The following is a 17,186-nucleotide window of genomic DNA, read 5'->3' on the forward strand; positions in this document are numbered from 1 at the left end:
TACTTGCAAGTCTGGCAGGCGGTGTGTCTGGACGGTCCGCTCTCAAAAAATTTCCGCCGACCATCTTGAACTTAACTTCCATCTCCATCTCACTTATTTTCCGTTGCAATTACACGGCCGTGATCCACCGAGTGAGCCATTTCTTAAGATCTGGTGTTTGAATTCCCAACTACTACACAACAATGGCCGAAGATACCAGCGCCGCTTGGCCCATCGCCGATGAGGCCCTTGCCCAGAGCCTCCTCGACCTTGTCCAGCAGGCCGCTCACTACCGTCAGCTGAAGAAGGGCGCCAACGAGTGCACCAAGTCCCTTAACCGTGGTACCTCCGAGCTTGTCATCATGGCCGCTGATACCAGCCCCCTCGCTATTGTCCTTCACTTGCCTCTTTTGGCTGAGGACAAGAACGTGAGTCAAATATCCTAGATCCCTACTTCGAGAATCCAAACTAATCATCCGAATCAGGTTCCCTACGTTTACGTTCCCAGCAAGATGGCTCTCGGTCGTGCCACCGGTGTTTCCCGCCCCGTCATCGCTGCCTCCATCACCACCAACGAGGCCAGTGAGCTGACCGCTCAGATCCAGGCTATCAAGAACCAGGTCGAGCGTCTCATGATCTAAGGTACCATCTTAGACATGATCGGGAGGAGGGTTGGACTCCGAGCAAATGGTTTTGGAAATAGCTGTTATATCTCGCATCAGATTTCTTCTGTGATATGAAGACTTCCTGTTGTCGACCTGCGCAACCAGCTTGCTTCAACTTTCGAGGCTAGGTTTTGCGTATATAGCCGGGACAATTCAGACACTTTGACCTTTGAACGGAGATCGTAGTGAAGATTGTGAGACTATTGTAGAATGTAGTCCTGTGTCTTTTGCAGATCATGTGACTCCCACGAGTAAGCCTCGGACTGGGCAGTTAGCATGATGTTTGCGTTGAGTCGCTTTCCTCGTACCAGTGGGCTGGACCTGAATTTTCAATGGGAACCAGTCAATTCTCAGCCCCGGGCGTCTCGGGCCCCTATTGCCGCTTATAGGAACGTTGTTTTTTTACATGCAGCCCGGCGGTCGTCGATCCCGGGGTCTCCCCGTATGTATCTTCGATTAGATCATCCCGATTTGGTATACAACATGGAGATGACCAAGGGGTACATTCTACTTCCTCCGTGCCCAATCCTCATCGCTTACTTCCGCCTCTAACCCTTTTGAAGCCATCAGCTATGCATGAGGCGGGGCACATAGTCCTGCCAAGAGACTCCCAGCCCCTGCAGGTGTAGATGAACCATTCACATCCTAACATTACCTTGCGTGTAAGACAATCTATAGTTTCGCATACCCAATTCGATTTTCATTTATAATGAGAAACACCACGGAGTATAAGTGGCTATGACCTGGAGTCAAAAGGTACAAGAGTCAAGACATCCGAAAGGGTCTTCTGGCAAAGACGGAGGCTTGCGGATCTCCCGCGCCACAAAGCCAAAATGCAACCTCGGGGTTTTACGTGGTCGAACGAGCTCTAGGTGTTGAAGAACTCCGATACACAGGCCAACTGAATGATTCAGATGAAAGTAGAGAAATTGATTTGTGTATTATTATATATTTACAGACTATCGAGTCTAGACTACGTGATACCATAGCTCTGGCGGGCTATTACCTGGCCAGTGACAACCATCTAGGAATGTAACATTCAATTAATTCAAATCCAGGTGTACAACTTGAGAAATCAACATGAATACGAAAATACCTGTTATGATCTCCTAATGCATATCCGCATCACGCACGTGTTCATAGGATAACTTGGAACCTTGGAAGCTGAGCAAGTTACCTCAATTGGTCAATATCCGACATGAGACCCGTTTTGGCTGACAACGTTGTATTGTTTGCCAAGTCCTTATATTGGACAGAGTAAGGCAACCCTAGCTCCTAGTTTCCGGGGTATCCCATTAATCCTGCGTAATCAATGATAACGTTAATGGCAAAATTGGTTTCCTATCATGAAAGATCTGGAAATAAGTGACCAGTATCCAAATAGTATACGATTGAAGAGCCCCAAAATGTCGGAGTTTCATTTCCGCTGTATCAAGAAACGATCTTCAGATCTTTAACTTTGAAATCTTCAGATATAATTTGCTGGCAGAAACTTACATGTCCCATTCACGACCCATTTCCGCCCCAATGGGCAATAACCCGCGCATGCTTATATGCATAGCTCCAAGGTTTCAGGGATAATCACCACGAATGAACGTCCGTGTTCCTAAAGGCCAAGGTTGATCAACGTAGAGATTCTACTATTCGAGTAAACGCATATGTATTTTCTGACCTATTTCTTCCTCGGCTCGAGAGCAGTGTCGTGTGGTCAGATTCATGCAATACAACCTCAATCAAAGAACCAATTAATCATGCCAGCACATGTTGGTTCCTTCTAGGAGCTTTATTCCAAGAATCGACAATGTAGAACCGGTGTTGAGGAAATAGCTCAAGGAGCCTTGGCCTTTTGTCTGAAAAATTATAAATACATCGAACTATCCTCAGAAACTTAGGACATCAAGCCTTCCTGAACAATCAATAAGTTCATTCAAACAACAACATCCAATACCACTTTCACAATGAAGTTCACAGCTATCCTCTTCAGTCTCATGGCTGCCACCGCCGTCAGTGCTTCAGTCCTAGACACCCGCGACACCTGCGGAAGTGGCTACGATCCCGCCCAAAGACGCACAAACAGCCCTTGCAAGTCATCCAACGGAGACAGACACTTCTGTGGTTGCGACAGAACTGGCATTGTATGTTGATGTATCCAGATTTGAAATACGAATCAGGTTTGCTAATATGATGTTCTATGAAAAAGGTTGAATGCAAAGGTGGAAAGTGGACAGAGGTTCAGGACTGTGGCAGGAACTCGTGCCACGGCGGTACCGAGGGCGGAGCCAAGTGCTAGATTGATAACAGCGGGTGAGCCGTAAGCTGAATGGGATTGGAGTGGTATTTTAGCCCATCTCCTGCCGGAACTACTGGAGGCAATTTGAAAGGATTCAACATTCCACAATTTGCTGGCTGGCGTTCTGGGATTCAGTTCATCTATGCTCGAATTTCAAACCAATGTGTTACTTATCAGGTCATGAATGGGTAGATGTGTTACAGCATCTTCTCAATGTTACGATCGTCTTATGTTGGACCTCTGATTTTGATTCAGTAAAGTTTAAAAAACTGTCATTTAGACTAGGTTCCTCGTTAAGCATTTGGGAAAAGACCATTACCATGCAAATTGGGATGAATTTGCCTTTGTCGAATACTAGTTCTTTGATTTCACAGGCCTTAATACGAGGCAAGTTAGCTTATAGGCATGTGGTGCACTGACATGTACGGAATATACCGGTAGGGTGAACGGGTACGAGGGATAGACTGAGACTATGTATTCCGTACAGCTTGGCTATTCTATTGCTGGTTGAGCATAATTTAACATACTACTAGTCATGTTGTAGCTGCAAGCTCCGTATGCCGACAATTCCAGATTTTTTGGAGAATTGGAGACATCAATTTCCACTCGGAGTGCTTGACTCACGCGAAATATATGGAGTTCATATGGACTGCTTAAGGTTTTATTCTTTAGGTCTCCATGGGGGTCTATGTGTCGGGATAGATCATTCTTCAGTTTTCCCCCAAGGTGGAACCACGTATGATTTTCCTTCATTGGGACGATTGATTGAGTCGCATTACTCGGGAAATTCCAGTCGATGTCCATAATTAGCGTAGAATAGGTATTGTTTCAGCACTCCTCGTATTGGTCATTCTTGCAGCCCCAAGATCACGCTCCGGATGTAAAGGCAGCTTTAATTTGCATCGTACCCTTCTATTGTGGAATCGCCAACACAATGTGGGGAACCCACGGGTCTGAAAAGATCTGGGCCGATATAGGAACGAAGGAATCGAAAATCTCACTTAATACTCCGCACAGGAGCTGAACCTGGTCCAAAGCTGGGGTGACCACGTAGAAATCAGGCCGCCGGCGCTCCTGATGGATTACATAAGAGCATTTTGCCGCTAGGCTAAACGATCGTAGGGACCTCGGGACAATCTGAACCCCCGATTGTCACTGCAGCGGCATGTAGACTAGGGCCTAGTAACCCTTAGAGACCGCACCAGACCGATGACCTCTGGACACTGAGCTCCGCTGACCTGAGCTATCCAATTTTGGAGAGTATGCTCTACCCTTTCAGATCCTGTTGTTAACAGCCCAAGTTCACACTGCGAACAATTGACCAAGTCATCTGATTTCCCATGACACTATCATCGGAGAACAGCGGGGAGGGTCAATTCGACACTTGAAGCACTCAATAGTTGACAACAGACCTGACAGGCCGGCCAGATTCAACAGCCCGCAATTTCCACTGCTAAGAAAGGAAAACGGAGAATAAAATAAGATTGCCAAGCTTTGTGGGGGACATGTTGGCGTCGATAGCGCGACACAGACAATCAATGGCGTGATATCGCAACATGATTGACAATCACATTGCGAGAAAAATGCTAATCATGTTCGTTATGGACATACACAGAGCGTGTTTAAAGCCTGCATAACGAGTTAACTGAACAAAATGAGAATTCGAGGGTTGAGCACGAATAACGAACGGCTACGGGCACTCATCCTTTCGCGCGTACGTTGCCGCCCCGATCAATCCACCGAAGTGCAAGCTTGGCAGCTCATGCTTTACCCCTGGAAACTTGGAGCAGTTTGTCATATCTCCCCATCAGTTGTTCCATGTCATTGTATGACCGCCAAACGTCGGTCTGGTCCATGGCCTCACAAGAACGCTCCGTACAGCGGGATTGCATGAGAGATAGGCTGCTTCATTTGGCGGACTCGCCTCTTGAAAGACCAGAAGCGTTCTCCACGAGGCTAGAGCACAAGCGACACGATCCTCTCCAACGGCAGAATCCGGCGACACACGAGTGTCTAAATTGATCAGGTGCTTATCTGAAGGATGGAGATGATTATACCTTGCACATCACGGTCACAGTTACTGCGGCACTGTCAGAGTGCTCTTATGCTACTATGAACCCAGATCTTGCTGCGTTGCTTGGTCCCTACTATTTCCACTTCGTTTTATCCAGATACATCTTATATCTCGCTGAATCACGGTGGGCTTTATCTTGCATATATAATGCTTATCTTGATGCTTCGCCATATGGTGCTTGGAGCCCATATACAAACGGGGCATGATGAGCAGTATATAGGCTTAAAATTGCCTGAGTCCTGTCAGATGATTCTATACTTGCTGCTTGACTATTTAAAATAATGCTTCAAAGCCACGTGACACCCAAGATCCCTGCATGCCAGGAATGGAAGGATTGCCCCTTGCTGCTTTGGGGCAATGCGCGATGAAAAACCCTGAATCTGACACAAAACCAGCCATCGATCACGCCATCAAAACATCCAATCGAAGTCAAGGGAAAAGAAAGATCTGCTTCGAAGAAACTTGATCTGGAGCTCCCCAGGCGATATGATTAGATACTTGGAGTTTCCCACCTGATTGGGGTTAGATCGAGAATACGGACTCTGAAGCTATAAGCTGTTCTCCCCCTTTGCCAAGTTCCTACCCTGTCCCTGTTCTCAACACGATATGTCAGAAGCGCCCAAATCGCCTGGCTTTCAGCCAACGGCGGTCGAGGACCCTGCTGTCCTCCGAGATGAGGGCCCCGACGCGAACTACAAAGCCAAAGCGGAGGTTCTCAACCATGCGATTCAGACGATCGGAATGGGCCGATACCAATGGCAGCTGTTTGTGGTGATCGGATTCGGTTGGGCGAGCGATAACCTATGGCCAATTGTCACCTCCCTGATTCTCCCCGCAGTGTCGAACGAGTTTCATCCTTCGAAAGCCCCGATGTTGACACTTGCGCAAAATATCGGGCTGCTGGTGGGTGCTGTATTCTGGGGATTCGGATGCGATGTGTTCGGTCGCAGATGGGCGTTCAACTTGACGATCGGAATTACAGCGGTGTTTGGCCTAGTTGCGGCGGGGTCGCCCAATTTTGCGGCCATATGTACATTTGCCGCCTTGTGGTCTGTCGGCGTCGGAGGGAATCTGCCGGTTGACTCGGCCATCTTCCTTGAGTTTTTGCCTGGAACACATCAGTACCTGTTGACTATCTTGTCAATTTACTGGGCTTTAGCGCAGCTGCTCGCCACTTTGATCGGTTGGCCGCTACTTGGGTATAAGACTTGTGGTTCAGCAGACGGCTGCACGAAAGCTGACAACATGGGATGGCGATGGTTCATGATCACAATGGGTGGCATCGCAATGCTGATGTTCGTCGGTCGGTTCGTGTTTTTTACGATCTTCGAGTCGCCCAAGTACCTCATGGGAAAAGGGAGGAACGAGCAGGCCGTGCAAGTGGTCCATGAAGTTGGTAGAAGGAATGGAAAACCGTCTGATTTAACAAGCCTCGAGCTCGATGCCTTGGACCAGGGCGAGATACAGCATTTCAGCGCGGCAAATATTGTCCGCCAACGCCTAGAAACCGTGCGGTTTGATCACATCCGCGCCCTGTTCAATACCCCCAAGCAAGCATGGGCCACGACCTTGATTATCCTTGTCTGGGCATTCATCGGTCTGGGTTTTCCACTGTACAATGCGTTCCTTCCATACATCCAACAGTCCCGAGGCGCCGAATTCGGCGATGGGTCGACCTACATCACGTATAGGAACTCGTTAATTATTGCCGTGATGGGCATCCCGGGCTGTCTGATCGGTGGAGTGCTAGTCGAATTACCAAGCTTTGGCCGGAAAGGCGCTCTCAGCACTTCGACGGCTATAACTGGAGCCTTCCTCCTCGCGTCAACAACTGCCACCACATCAAATGCTCTGTTAGGTTGGAACTGCGCCTTTAATTTCATGAGCAGTCTCATGTATGCCGTGTTATACGCATACACGCCTGAGATATTCCTCACCAAGGACCGTGGTACAGGGAACGCACTCACCGCGTCTGCGAATCGCATCTTTGGTATCATGGCTCCTATCATTGCCATGTTCGCCGATCTCACCACCGCTGCTCCTGTTTACGTTAGCGGGGCGTTGTTTATCGCGGCGGGCATTCTTGTGCTGTTTATGCCATATGAGTCTCGCGGAAAGTCGAGTCTGTAGATATTCTAATGCAATTTGTCCTTTACACCTATAATATTCCGGACAAGGACCTTGGGGGTTTCCGATTTCAATAACATTCATACCAATCAATCCCTGCAGACAGTTGAAGATGAGATCATCTCCTCCAGAGTTAATATAAAATATCCAGGTCCAATCGAATTGGAGAGTAAATGACATCATACCCCTGGACTCCAAACTTGGAACCAGAACCCTCACAACCACCATGCCCATTGGCTACGGTCGTTTTTAATCTAAGAGACTTTTGGGAAATTCCCATGCTACTATCCACAGGCAACCGGAGAATATCAACCAATCAGGGCCTCATCATCCACGGGAATATGGGGTACAGCCATACGTCAGATGGATACATCGAAGATACCAAGCCCGATGGTGGCTGCTAAAAAAGGGATCGCCTTTATTTCTGTACCTGTCATTGGACACCTTCGATCATGGCGCGTGGTTGACAGGCATATGATCTTAGTGGATGTTGCACCCATTATATCATGGCTATGTAACCGGTTTGAGGGCGTGGGGTTGACATAAATAAAGACTTCGACGCCAACGACTCTAGCTTAATATCTTCACTATCACACACTTGAGAATACCCACCTGTTTACACATAATTAATCCATACAACACAAAATCACACATACCTTTCCACATAATCACTATGTCCAACGAACAGAACCGTACGTTCCCTATGCTTGAATCCCCAAACTCCAAATCAAACTAACTCAAGATCATTAGCTGGACTCCTCGGCGGCCTAGGCGATACCTTGGGCAAGACAGTCGGCGGCGTCACAAACACACTAGGCGGCACAGTCGGCGGTCTCGGCTCAACCGTGGGCGACGCAACATCTGGCCTGGGAAATACCGTCTCGGGCGCCACAGAGGGCCTTGGGAATACAACGAAGGGTGTAGGCCAGGGCGTACAAAGTGGTATCTCCAGTGTTGGCGGAAAGCAGCAGACCGCGGATAACCCTCTTGGGTTGAATCAATAGGTTATTGTTACTTGTGGGAGCTACATGTATGATTAGTTAGCGAATTTATGATCCAGGCCGTCGTGCTTTTGTTTTGTTTTCAATCAGTTTTTCGGGAATTTCTTCTACATGGTCAAAATCGTAAGATTGTATCTCAAGCTTCGAATTGTAGATGTATATGTCAATCAGCACAAACTACCACGCCAGTTCCGGTTTTGCCACACAACTAGACGTCTCCAACTGCGAACAGAAGGCTTGATCTTCGGACAAAGTCTTGGACAACTGTGCCTTTGGGGTAGCCGGCCAAATCTCCGGTCCTCCTTGCTTTTCCTCCCTTTTCCGGTGTTCCATGACCATTTCTCTGACGCTACTTTGGAAGTGGATGGGCCCCTAAGCTCTAGGTTAGCCACTGTGAAAGGAGACTGATGCTTGGATCACTACCTTCTCTTTGCTAGGGTGTAGTTCACCATTGGTGAAAACCCCAGCATTAAGGTTCTCCTGCGTGCCAACACAAAGCTCCTTGTCCTCGTCAAGAACCTGCCTATAAAACGCGTTGATATTCTCGAATTCCTCATCAGTAGCATCCCGGTGGCGGTAGACCTCGTTTTCAATCTTGCTTGAAGTAGCAGATACAGGAACCATGCGCTGGATATAGAAGAATTTATCACTGATTCGATTCCCGTTAGCCCAGCTGATCCCAAGCTTCCCGCACGGGCTTAATATACTCACGTCACCGTTACAGAAGTCGTAGGATAAAAGTACGTGATGGCCCGCCGAAACTGGCTATCAGCATCCTTCTTATTAAAGATATGATGCTCCATATACCGAGCCTTGGGTTCAACCCGATATCTTGGCAAATCCGACACGCCATTGATAAGCGGATGAGAAGTAGCGCAATGGTAGCACTCATTATAATTCTCGATAACACCCTTCCAGTTTGCATCTAATTCCATCTCCCAGTAGTGGTCGAACTTGAACTCGGCAGTAAAATCAAAGTCTTGCATTCGGGGCTCCTCATCGACTTTTTCGTAATCATCTTCCCATTTGACATCCGTTTCACCGGCCTGCAGATTGACCCACACAAAACCAGCTTTATCGATGTGCACATGGATTGGGAATAGCGAGTGCTGCATTTTATCGAAATCAGGCACAGTCTCGAATCGGGGAGCTTTTGCGAGATTGCCCTTCAGACCATAGGACCATCCGTGGTACTTGCAGCTTAGGATGGATGTTGTACCGGAGGGGGATTGGACAACGGGGTATGCGCGGTGACGACAGACGTTATGGAAGCTGTTTATATCGCCGTCTCGGTCTTGAATGAGGAAAAAGGAGAAATTGGCGATTGTGAAAGAGAGATAGTCTCCCGGTTTCTTAAAACGGCTGGAATGGGTGACCAGCATCCATCGCTTGGAGAAGATTGCCCGTCTCTCCAGTTGGTACATTGCTTCTGAGCGATACCATGATGCTGGTAGACCGCGTGGAGGGTCTTCTTTTGCTGTGCTTGCTGAGGTAAAAAGCCGCCACATTTTGAATGGATATGTTGGAAGTTAGGAATACGACGACCTGTGGCCGTTGTGTCTATATAGCGTACTCTTGCGTGAGAGATTGAGAATGGGGGATTGGGGGGTTGCATATGCTGAATGATAAGATAAATGTATAGTTTTGATTTGAAAGGGACTTTCACCCAGGTCGACTCCAAAATATCAAAAATGGGGGTTTGGAGAGGGGAATGGTAGTGGGTACTCAGTGACACTGTCCAGTTCTGACAGGTGATAAAAACATGTCAGCGTATTACAGTAATCGAGACTTAATAAAAGAATTGTAGGTCATACGTCAGGTAGATATAGCCGTGAAGATCAGAGTGAATAAGGAAAAGAAAACAACTGTATATATATTGCTCGCTCCCGCTACTCCAGAAAAGTATGCGTATACATTAAAGGGTCCGGTATCGTAAGTCATACTATCAGGAGCCGTTCGGACGGACGAGAACCGGATGAGGAATACTCTACTGCCGTTGTCGATCTAATGAAAGTTGAGTACGTCAATGTCTTAACAGCCAACCTCTTCCATGGCCGTAAGGTTGAGGCTCAAGGTATTGTCCTAAGATTAGTCGCCTATACTTATAGGGCCCCTCTATATTAGAAAAACCGGGAAGCCCACTGAAAAAGCTATTAAAAAGACTACTAAAAAAACCTGAAAATCTCTATAACAACATATTATAGGGCCGCAGAAGCGGCCGTCTACACTTATTTAGACATAAAACAGCAAAATCAGGCATTAAACCTTCGGATCACTGAAATACTACCAGGCAATATTCTGTGGGAGGTTTATGCCCCAGGTGGCATACTTAGTCGCCCGTATCAAGGCTCAATTAAACTCCAAAAAGAATCACCACGCCTACCGCGTATGGGGCTTTGATTGGTGGGTGATCCATATTGTGAACACTACGAAATGCGTTATTGAGGTTGGGCAGCAGAAAGATCAATTGTAGATGTGACAGAACCAGCAGAAAGATTTCTTTAGAAAGTCAAGTACTCGGATAGTCTGCAAATTCATCCTGCAAGAACCACTAAAATAACTCCAAGACTGACAAGATACGCAAGCAACAATTTAAAGAAAGGTTCTTGAATATTTCGGCAAAGACACTCTCATCAAATGAGCAAATATTATATCTACACTCACGCCGGGGATTCTGAGGAGCGGAAGCGCCTATGAGGGTTCTTGTGCTGCTGAAGTCCCAGAGCCTTTTGCTTACTCTCTGAACGTCGTTCCTCGTTTTGACCTCAAGGCTTGCGTCCCCGAAGCTTATCACTAAGATATCATCTCCCAATTCAGATCCAAACAGTCGGCTAGGGTATCGAATTAACCCTTGGATCAAGTCTCGAAAATGCATCATGATTTCTATAGATAGGTAACTGCCCACCAATTTAGCTAATGCAAGGTCTGCTAGGTTGTTCATCAAAGGGATTCGGCGACAGATCAATGGTTTCGCTAGACAGTTTCAAAGTTTGTGTGACGACGGAATTCATACTCGACTTCGACAAGTTTAGTTCATAACAACCATGGCTCCCACATCTGAGTCAACCACCTACAGGTATCTTTGTAGTGAGCGACTCGTTCAATATCAAACGGTGGTATATAAGGAACTCTAGGGCTCATCACATTATAACTCGAATGTAAAATGTGGATCCGCGCATGTTGGCTCATCTAAGCCCCAGTGTAGTTGGTTCACGGTTGCTTTATAGTAGTGGCTGATTCCTCTCGGGGGCAGTGATTAGTGATTTCTGATATTGGAATCTACGAAGGCCGCCTGCTGAGACGCGGGTGATAGGAGAATTTTCATGTAGTCATGTAGTTCCTTAGCTGAGCACGTCTCAATGTCTCGAGGGTACGGCGGCCGATGTAGGATACCAATCCAAACCACATGGTCCAAGGCAGAAAGCCTGGCAGAACTGTCAGATTAAATAAGTTTAATCTACACTTGGAATCCCCTGGTATCCGCTAAGTATAGTACAACTCCCGTATTCCGTATCTTGGCCGCCGTTGGTCTGGCCAATCCTGGATTAGATTCAATGAGACCCACAGGTAATAAAAGCATACTGTTTGAGTCAGAGTGAAGTGAACTAATAATGCTGTATCTGAGCCTATGCAACAAAAAGCTAGTGCGGTTTCGCACGACGGAGGGCAAGAACCACCCGCTCTCAGCCGAATTCTCACCCCTACAGTCTTGACTCAACAACATTAGTTCCTAATGATTTACTCCATCGACGGTCAACCTGATCATGGTTAGCGAAGCCCAGTGTGAGAAATGTGAGCACGCACGTCTGCAATATGGTCATATCCCAACAATTTTGGTGCCAAACCAGGGTCCCGCCAAGCCAATGCTTCTCCTTCGGGCGTCGGGACCATCTGCATCTTTCGATCTCTTTCTTCCTGTTCAGCGCCGTCGTGGAGATGGTAGAGATATTGCTGGATATTTCCCCGCTCAACAATCATCTTTGTTCGTTGTTTGCGACATTCCTGGAAGATGGCAAGCGCGTGTTGTTTGGCAGTCAGGAATTCGGCCGAGGTCCTAGAGATACCGGGACTATTAGGGAGCCGAGAGAGGCATTCGCCGAGAACGGCTCCATCTTCAAAAGACATTCCAGCTCTGTAATTGTTAGGAAATGCAGTGAAATTGGGTCAAGATGGAAATCATACCCAGATGCCAAGTATGGCAATGTAGCGTGAACGGCGTCCCCCAGCATCACAAAGGCCCCAGAGGGGTGAGTCCAGTCGAAATCTCCAAATCGGATACAGAGACGCCATTTCTGGACGGACTCGCAGAGCTTGAGGAGTTTGGGGATACTATGAAGATCAGTAAAATCTTGCACCAGGTGGGAATTGTACAATTTACCGAGGATCCCAGTCTTTAAACAAAGCACACATCTCTTCCACGTTCCCTTCAATTGTCGATGCCAGGGACTCCTCTGGAATATCATCTGGGACAAGGAGTACCATATTGAATAATTCCCCATTACGAAGGACATAGTTCACTACACAATTAGCACGGGAGACCATATTATTGAAGGCAAAAGATACCTGCATGAGCATCCGGACCCAGCCAGTAGTTGACCTGGGGATTCGTCACAAAGTCCACAAGATCAGGATCTTTCCGCATCTCCTCTGTGGACAAAAGCAAGCGGTACGCGAGATCTCCAGTCTTCACCGGCGGGTCGACTCTACCCAGCAGTCCCTCTGTCAACTTTCCAAACACTCCATCTGCACCAATGACAAGATCTCCAATCCATTGTCTCCCGTCCGCTGCAGTAGCAGTCGCTGTGGTTCCATCATCGCTCACGGTGACATTCACGACACGAGCACTACAGGTAAGAGTAACTCCTAATTCGAGCGCCCTCTCAACCAAACATTGTTGTAGGTCCGCGCGGTGAAAATCTCGATACCAAGTTCCCGGATACTTACTCTCCGATTCTTGAAAGTCCAACGATGAAATGGCATTGCCCTTCCACCCAAGGAAGTTACAAAACCGGGGATATGTCATATGTGGTATGAGAGCCTTTTCCAGGCCCCAATGTTGAAGGACACGCGAGCTGTTGGGTAGGATCTGAATTCCTGCGCCGACCTCCCTGATTTCATGTGTTGCCTCAAGGACCTGGACTTCATGACCAGCTAGCGCGCAACTGATGGCAGATCCAAGCCCTGCGAGACCTGCTCCGACGATGACAATTTTCAGCCTGCATGATGCAAAGCGGGTGGATTGCTCTTTGATGGGGATCTGAGGGGCCATTGTGATGGATGTGTAACAGAACCAGATGAGGGATGTTTCGATTGCTGAATACCGTCCGATCTTCAATGATACAGGAGTACTTATGATAGATAGACACAGTGAACATAGTTACTCCATTTTTGCTTAGATCGACTCCAACTATGCGCAAAGATGGGGGTTAGCTAAGTGTGGTGGTGCCGCTATCCGATAGCTTAAATGGTGAGAATCTCGGAGGGAAAGGGGTATACTACACAGAAAGACGGTATTCGGCTACACTGCAAGATGTCTAGGGTGAGAATTTCAACTCTTCATTGAAGGTCCGCGCTAACTGTGCAAGTTTTCTTTGAAAGGGCGCACGGCACTGGTGACAGGAGGCGCTCGGGGCTGTGGACTCGCATTCGCGCGGGGACTCGCCGAAGCTGGCGCCGATGTAGCTGTATTCGATGTTGTTCCACCAGAGGAGGGATTTCATGCAATTCAGAAGGACTGCGGTGTCCGAACTGCGTATTACAAGTGGGTGGATTATGTTTCGAGAATTTGTTACATCGCTAACGACAGCAGAGTCGATGTCTCATCCCAGGAGTCTTTGCAAGAAGGCTTCGCCGGTTTTCAGAAAGATTTTGATAATGCTCTTGATATCTGCGTTCCATGCGCCGGTATTAATCGACATCTCCCATTCCTGGAATTTACCTACAAGGATCATCAGGATCTACTATCTATCAACGTACTCGGACTTTACTTCACTGCCCAGCTTGCAGCCAAACAAATGATTGCGAACAAAACAAAACACGGGAGCATAATTCTCGTCGCTAGTATGGCGAGCCATATCGCCGTACGAAGCCATCTATGTTCGGCTTATTGTGGCACAAAGGGCGCAGTCAAGTCGATGTGTCCTGCGATTGCCAAGGAGCTGGCGGAATATGTGAGTTGACTCCAATTAAATCACCCCGAAAGGCCATTGATTTTGTATAATAGGGTATCCGGGTCAATTCCATCTCTCCCGGATATGTGAGAACGGAAATGACGGCCGCGGTAAGTTTCAAAGAATGAGGACTCAGATTATGCGCTAAGAATCGCCAGTTTTCCCATCTCCTGGACGGCTGGAAATCAGAAGCCATGAACGGACGAATTGCCGAACCAGCAGATATCATGGGGGCGTGTGTATTCCTCGCAAGTGACGCCAGTTCGTACATGACCGGGTCGGATATTGTTGTGGACGGTGGGGTGACACGATGGTGATAAACACCTGAAGAGTGGGGGTTTTCTCCCGTGGTGATTTCAATAAATAAAGAAGATAGAAAGAATGAATGGATTTGTCAATCAAGTTGAATCGCATAATGTCACCCAGTGCAGACCATGAAGGCTACAAAATTGGTCCTGTCGATGTTTCCACTACGGTTGTGGTGGTGGGCGCGGGACCATCAGGGCTGATGTTAGCGTATGTCAGTTTATCGTTTTCAATCGAGAATATACTAACGACTTTGAAGATGCAATCTTGTTCGTTTTGGAATCGCCGTGGTAATTCTGGACGATCGTCCCGACAAGACATCCACAGGCAAGGCCGATGGAATGCAACCTAAGACCATCGAAACATTCAGACAACTTGGATTGGCAGACCCATTGCTGAAAAATGGAGCTCGGGTGTATGATATTTCCTTCTGGGTACGTTTTTGAAGACAGTTGCTGCTTCTCGGTCTGGCTGATGAATTGGTAGGAGTCAACAGCCAACGAGTCTCTGAGACGCACAGGTCGCAAAACCCATTATCCTGAGCACGTCGGTGCTTCCGACCCATATATTCTGCTAGCACACCAAGGGATGGTTGAGGAGGTCATGATCGACGACATGGAGGCACGGGGCGTGTTCGTCAAGCGAAATAGCAAGTTTTTGTCTTGTTCGCGCGTAGACGGGACCACCAAATTGGATATTGTTTATGAGGATGTTACTACAAATACTCTACACAATATCAGCGCGGAATACCTGGTCGGATGTGATGGAGCTCGATCTAAAGTTAGATCCTTCATCCCGGATGCTGAACTTAAGGGAGAATTAACGAATGCAGCCTGGGGAGTACTCGATGGTATGTATTTCCAGTCTATCAAGAGAAAGGTTGGCTGACCAAGTAGGCGTGATCGATACAAATTTCCCTGATCTATGGAGCAAAGTCGCCTTGCGGTCTCATTCCGCCGGATCGATCTTGTGGATTCCGCGCGAGAAAGGTATGACGCGATTATATGTCGAGTTAAGTTCGACCGACGGGGAGCGAGTGGAAAAATCAAAAGCCACAGCTGAATATGTCATGAGCCGTGCTAGGGAGGCAATGCAACCATTCAGCCTAGAGTGGAAGACAGTCGAGTGGTTTGGAACATACGTCGTAGGACAACGGGTTGCAAAACGCTTCATGGATTCAGAGGCAAAGATATTTATTGCAGGTGATGTACGGAAAACTCGGGTTGGAACACACCTTACTCCTGAACTGATCAAGATATAGGCGGGCCACTGTCACTCTGCTCTTGCAGCACAAGGTGCAAATACCAGTATGCACGATAGCTTCAACCTGGCATGGAAGCTCAACCTCCTCGTCCGCGGACTTGCCAAACCATCTTTACTGCAGACCTACGAAGCAGAAAGACAAAAGATTGCTTATGATCTCATCAACTTTGATGTCGAGCACTGCAAAGCATTTGCAGCAGGCGATGCAGAATTGGCCAAGAACTTCGACGATAATATTCGATTCATATCCGGCGTTGGAGCCGAATATGCTCCAGGGATGTTGACACAAGCTCCAGCCACAACATCTTGTCTTCGGCCTGGAATGCTCCAGCTTCCAGCCAAAGTCACTCGTTATATCGATGCCAATCCGGTTGATATTCAATTGGATGTTCCGCTGTTGGGTCAATTTAAGATCTATATTTTCGTGCCGGATGTTAGCCGCTCAAAGACATCGCTGAACTACATCTGCCAACAAATGCAATCTCTTTTTACTGATGTCGACGTGCGAGCAGATCAGTCGTACCAGAAGCATCCAAGAGGCCATTCTCCGTCGGATGAATTTGTTCAAGCTCAACGCTACACTGCTGCTTCCAATGCTTTTACTTTTGCGATGGTCACCAAGTCTGCTCAGTCCGATTTTGAGATTGCCGACCTACCGGAGATACTTCAGGCCAGTCGGTGGACTTTGTATGTTGATGATATCGGAGGGCCGAGTTGTACTACGAAGTGGTTTGGCGATTTGAACATGGAGCGGATTGGAATGGTTGTTGTGAGGCCCGATGGATATGTTGGAGCCATTGATACTTGGGACGCCCAACAGGTTGGTGCCATAGGACATTGGTTGCAAGATTATCTCTCTTTCATGGTGTAATGATTAGATTATTTTGTCAGATCTGTGTTGACAGACTATAAGACACCAGAATTCTTGACGCGCGATATTTTTATACTCTCTTAACCTGTTTGTTTCTCGCGTCACTTTACGATATTGCAATATTGGGCAACTGAAGTTCATTCTTGAATTACGAGGCGTGGAATGAATAGACTAAAGCTCGCTTTCCAACCTGAGTTTTCGTCCTCTTTTTTGCAGTTGCTCCTTTTCATATGGTTATGACGAGTTTAATCGTATTGTCAATCATCACATAACAAGACGCCGCTCATAGTACCCTAAAGCAAAACATTAGGGAAAAAAAATTAATATATTCCAAGGGAAAACGGCCCAGATTCTCACGGTTCACTTGCATACCATGGAGGTAGATACTACCAACACAGCACAATCTAGAAATCCATAGAAAACACTTTTTAGTTCTAGCT

The 17,186-nt window shown here is 47.4% G+C and overlaps 7 protein-coding genes across 7 annotated transcripts; 5 read left to right on the forward strand and 2 right to left on the reverse strand.

The window, feature by feature from the left end:
• Positions 1 to 182: 182 nt before the first annotated feature.
• On the forward strand, positions 183 to 620 carry N7500_000059 (Ribosomal protein L7Ae/L30e/S12e/Gadd45; the record flags this gene model as incomplete). Its single annotated transcript, XM_056671205.1, has 2 exons — positions 183 to 407; positions 465 to 620. 2 exons carry the CDS (start codon positions 183 to 185, stop codon positions 618 to 620), a joined length of 381 nt encoding a protein of 126 aa, XP_056536778.1.
• A 1,982-nt stretch (positions 621 to 2,602) lies between these two features.
• On the forward strand, positions 2,603 to 2,934 carry N7500_000060 (uncharacterized protein; the record flags this gene model as incomplete). Its single annotated transcript, XM_056671206.1, has 2 exons — positions 2,603 to 2,779; positions 2,845 to 2,934. 2 exons carry the CDS (start codon positions 2,603 to 2,605, stop codon positions 2,932 to 2,934), a joined length of 267 nt encoding a protein of 88 aa, XP_056536779.1.
• A 2,680-nt stretch (positions 2,935 to 5,614) lies between these two features.
• N7500_000061 (uncharacterized protein) lies at positions 5,615 to 7,138 on the forward strand (the record flags this gene model as incomplete). Its single annotated transcript, XM_056671207.1, has 1 exon — positions 5,615 to 7,138. One exon carries the CDS (start codon positions 5,615 to 5,617, stop codon positions 7,136 to 7,138), a length of 1,524 nt encoding a protein of 507 aa, XP_056536780.1.
• Positions 7,139 to 7,808: 670 nt separating this feature from the next.
• N7500_000062 (uncharacterized protein) lies at positions 7,809 to 8,139 on the forward strand (the record flags this gene model as incomplete). The annotated part of the gene is made up of 2 exons (XM_056671208.1): positions 7,809 to 7,827; positions 7,886 to 8,139. 2 exons carry the CDS (start codon positions 7,809 to 7,811, stop codon positions 8,137 to 8,139), a joined length of 273 nt encoding a protein of 90 aa, XP_056536781.1.
• A 174-nt stretch (positions 8,140 to 8,313) lies between these two features.
• Positions 8,314 to 9,644, reverse strand: N7500_000063 (aromatic ring-hydroxylating oxygenase subunit alpha; the record flags this gene model as incomplete). Its single annotated transcript, XM_056671209.1, has 3 exons — positions 8,314 to 8,508; positions 8,560 to 8,785; positions 8,848 to 9,644. The coding sequence occupies 3 exons, from the start codon at positions 9,642 to 9,644 to the stop codon at positions 8,314 to 8,316; spliced, it is 1,218 nt and encodes a 405-aa protein (XP_056536782.1).
• A 2,193-nt stretch (positions 9,645 to 11,837) lies between these two features.
• On the reverse strand, positions 11,838 to 13,405 carry N7500_000064 (Monooxygenase FAD-binding; the record flags this gene model as incomplete). The annotated part of the gene is made up of 5 exons (XM_056671210.1): positions 11,838 to 11,894; positions 11,941 to 12,268; positions 12,319 to 12,465; positions 12,515 to 12,653; positions 12,700 to 13,405. The coding sequence occupies 5 exons, from the start codon at positions 13,403 to 13,405 to the stop codon at positions 11,838 to 11,840; spliced, it is 1,377 nt and encodes a 458-aa protein (XP_056536783.1).
• Positions 13,406 to 13,666: 261 nt separating this feature from the next.
• N7500_000065 (Monooxygenase FAD-binding) lies at positions 13,667 to 16,746 on the forward strand (the record flags this gene model as incomplete). The annotated part of the gene is made up of 10 exons (XM_056671211.1): positions 13,667 to 13,675; positions 13,722 to 13,897; positions 13,946 to 14,306; positions 14,360 to 14,416; positions 14,465 to 14,603; positions 14,738 to 14,822; positions 14,872 to 15,046; positions 15,099 to 15,462; positions 15,509 to 15,819; positions 15,874 to 16,746. 10 exons carry the CDS (start codon positions 13,667 to 13,669, stop codon positions 16,744 to 16,746), a joined length of 2,550 nt encoding a protein of 849 aa, XP_056536784.1.
• Positions 16,747 to 17,186: the final 440 nt, after the last annotated feature.

This window comes from Penicillium coprophilum (assembly GCF_028826855.1).
Source record: "Penicillium coprophilum strain IBT 35676 chromosome Unknown utg000001l_segment0_segment0, whole genome shotgun sequence".
NCBI lineage: Eukaryota > Fungi > Ascomycota > Eurotiomycetes > Eurotiales > Aspergillaceae > Penicillium > Penicillium coprophilum.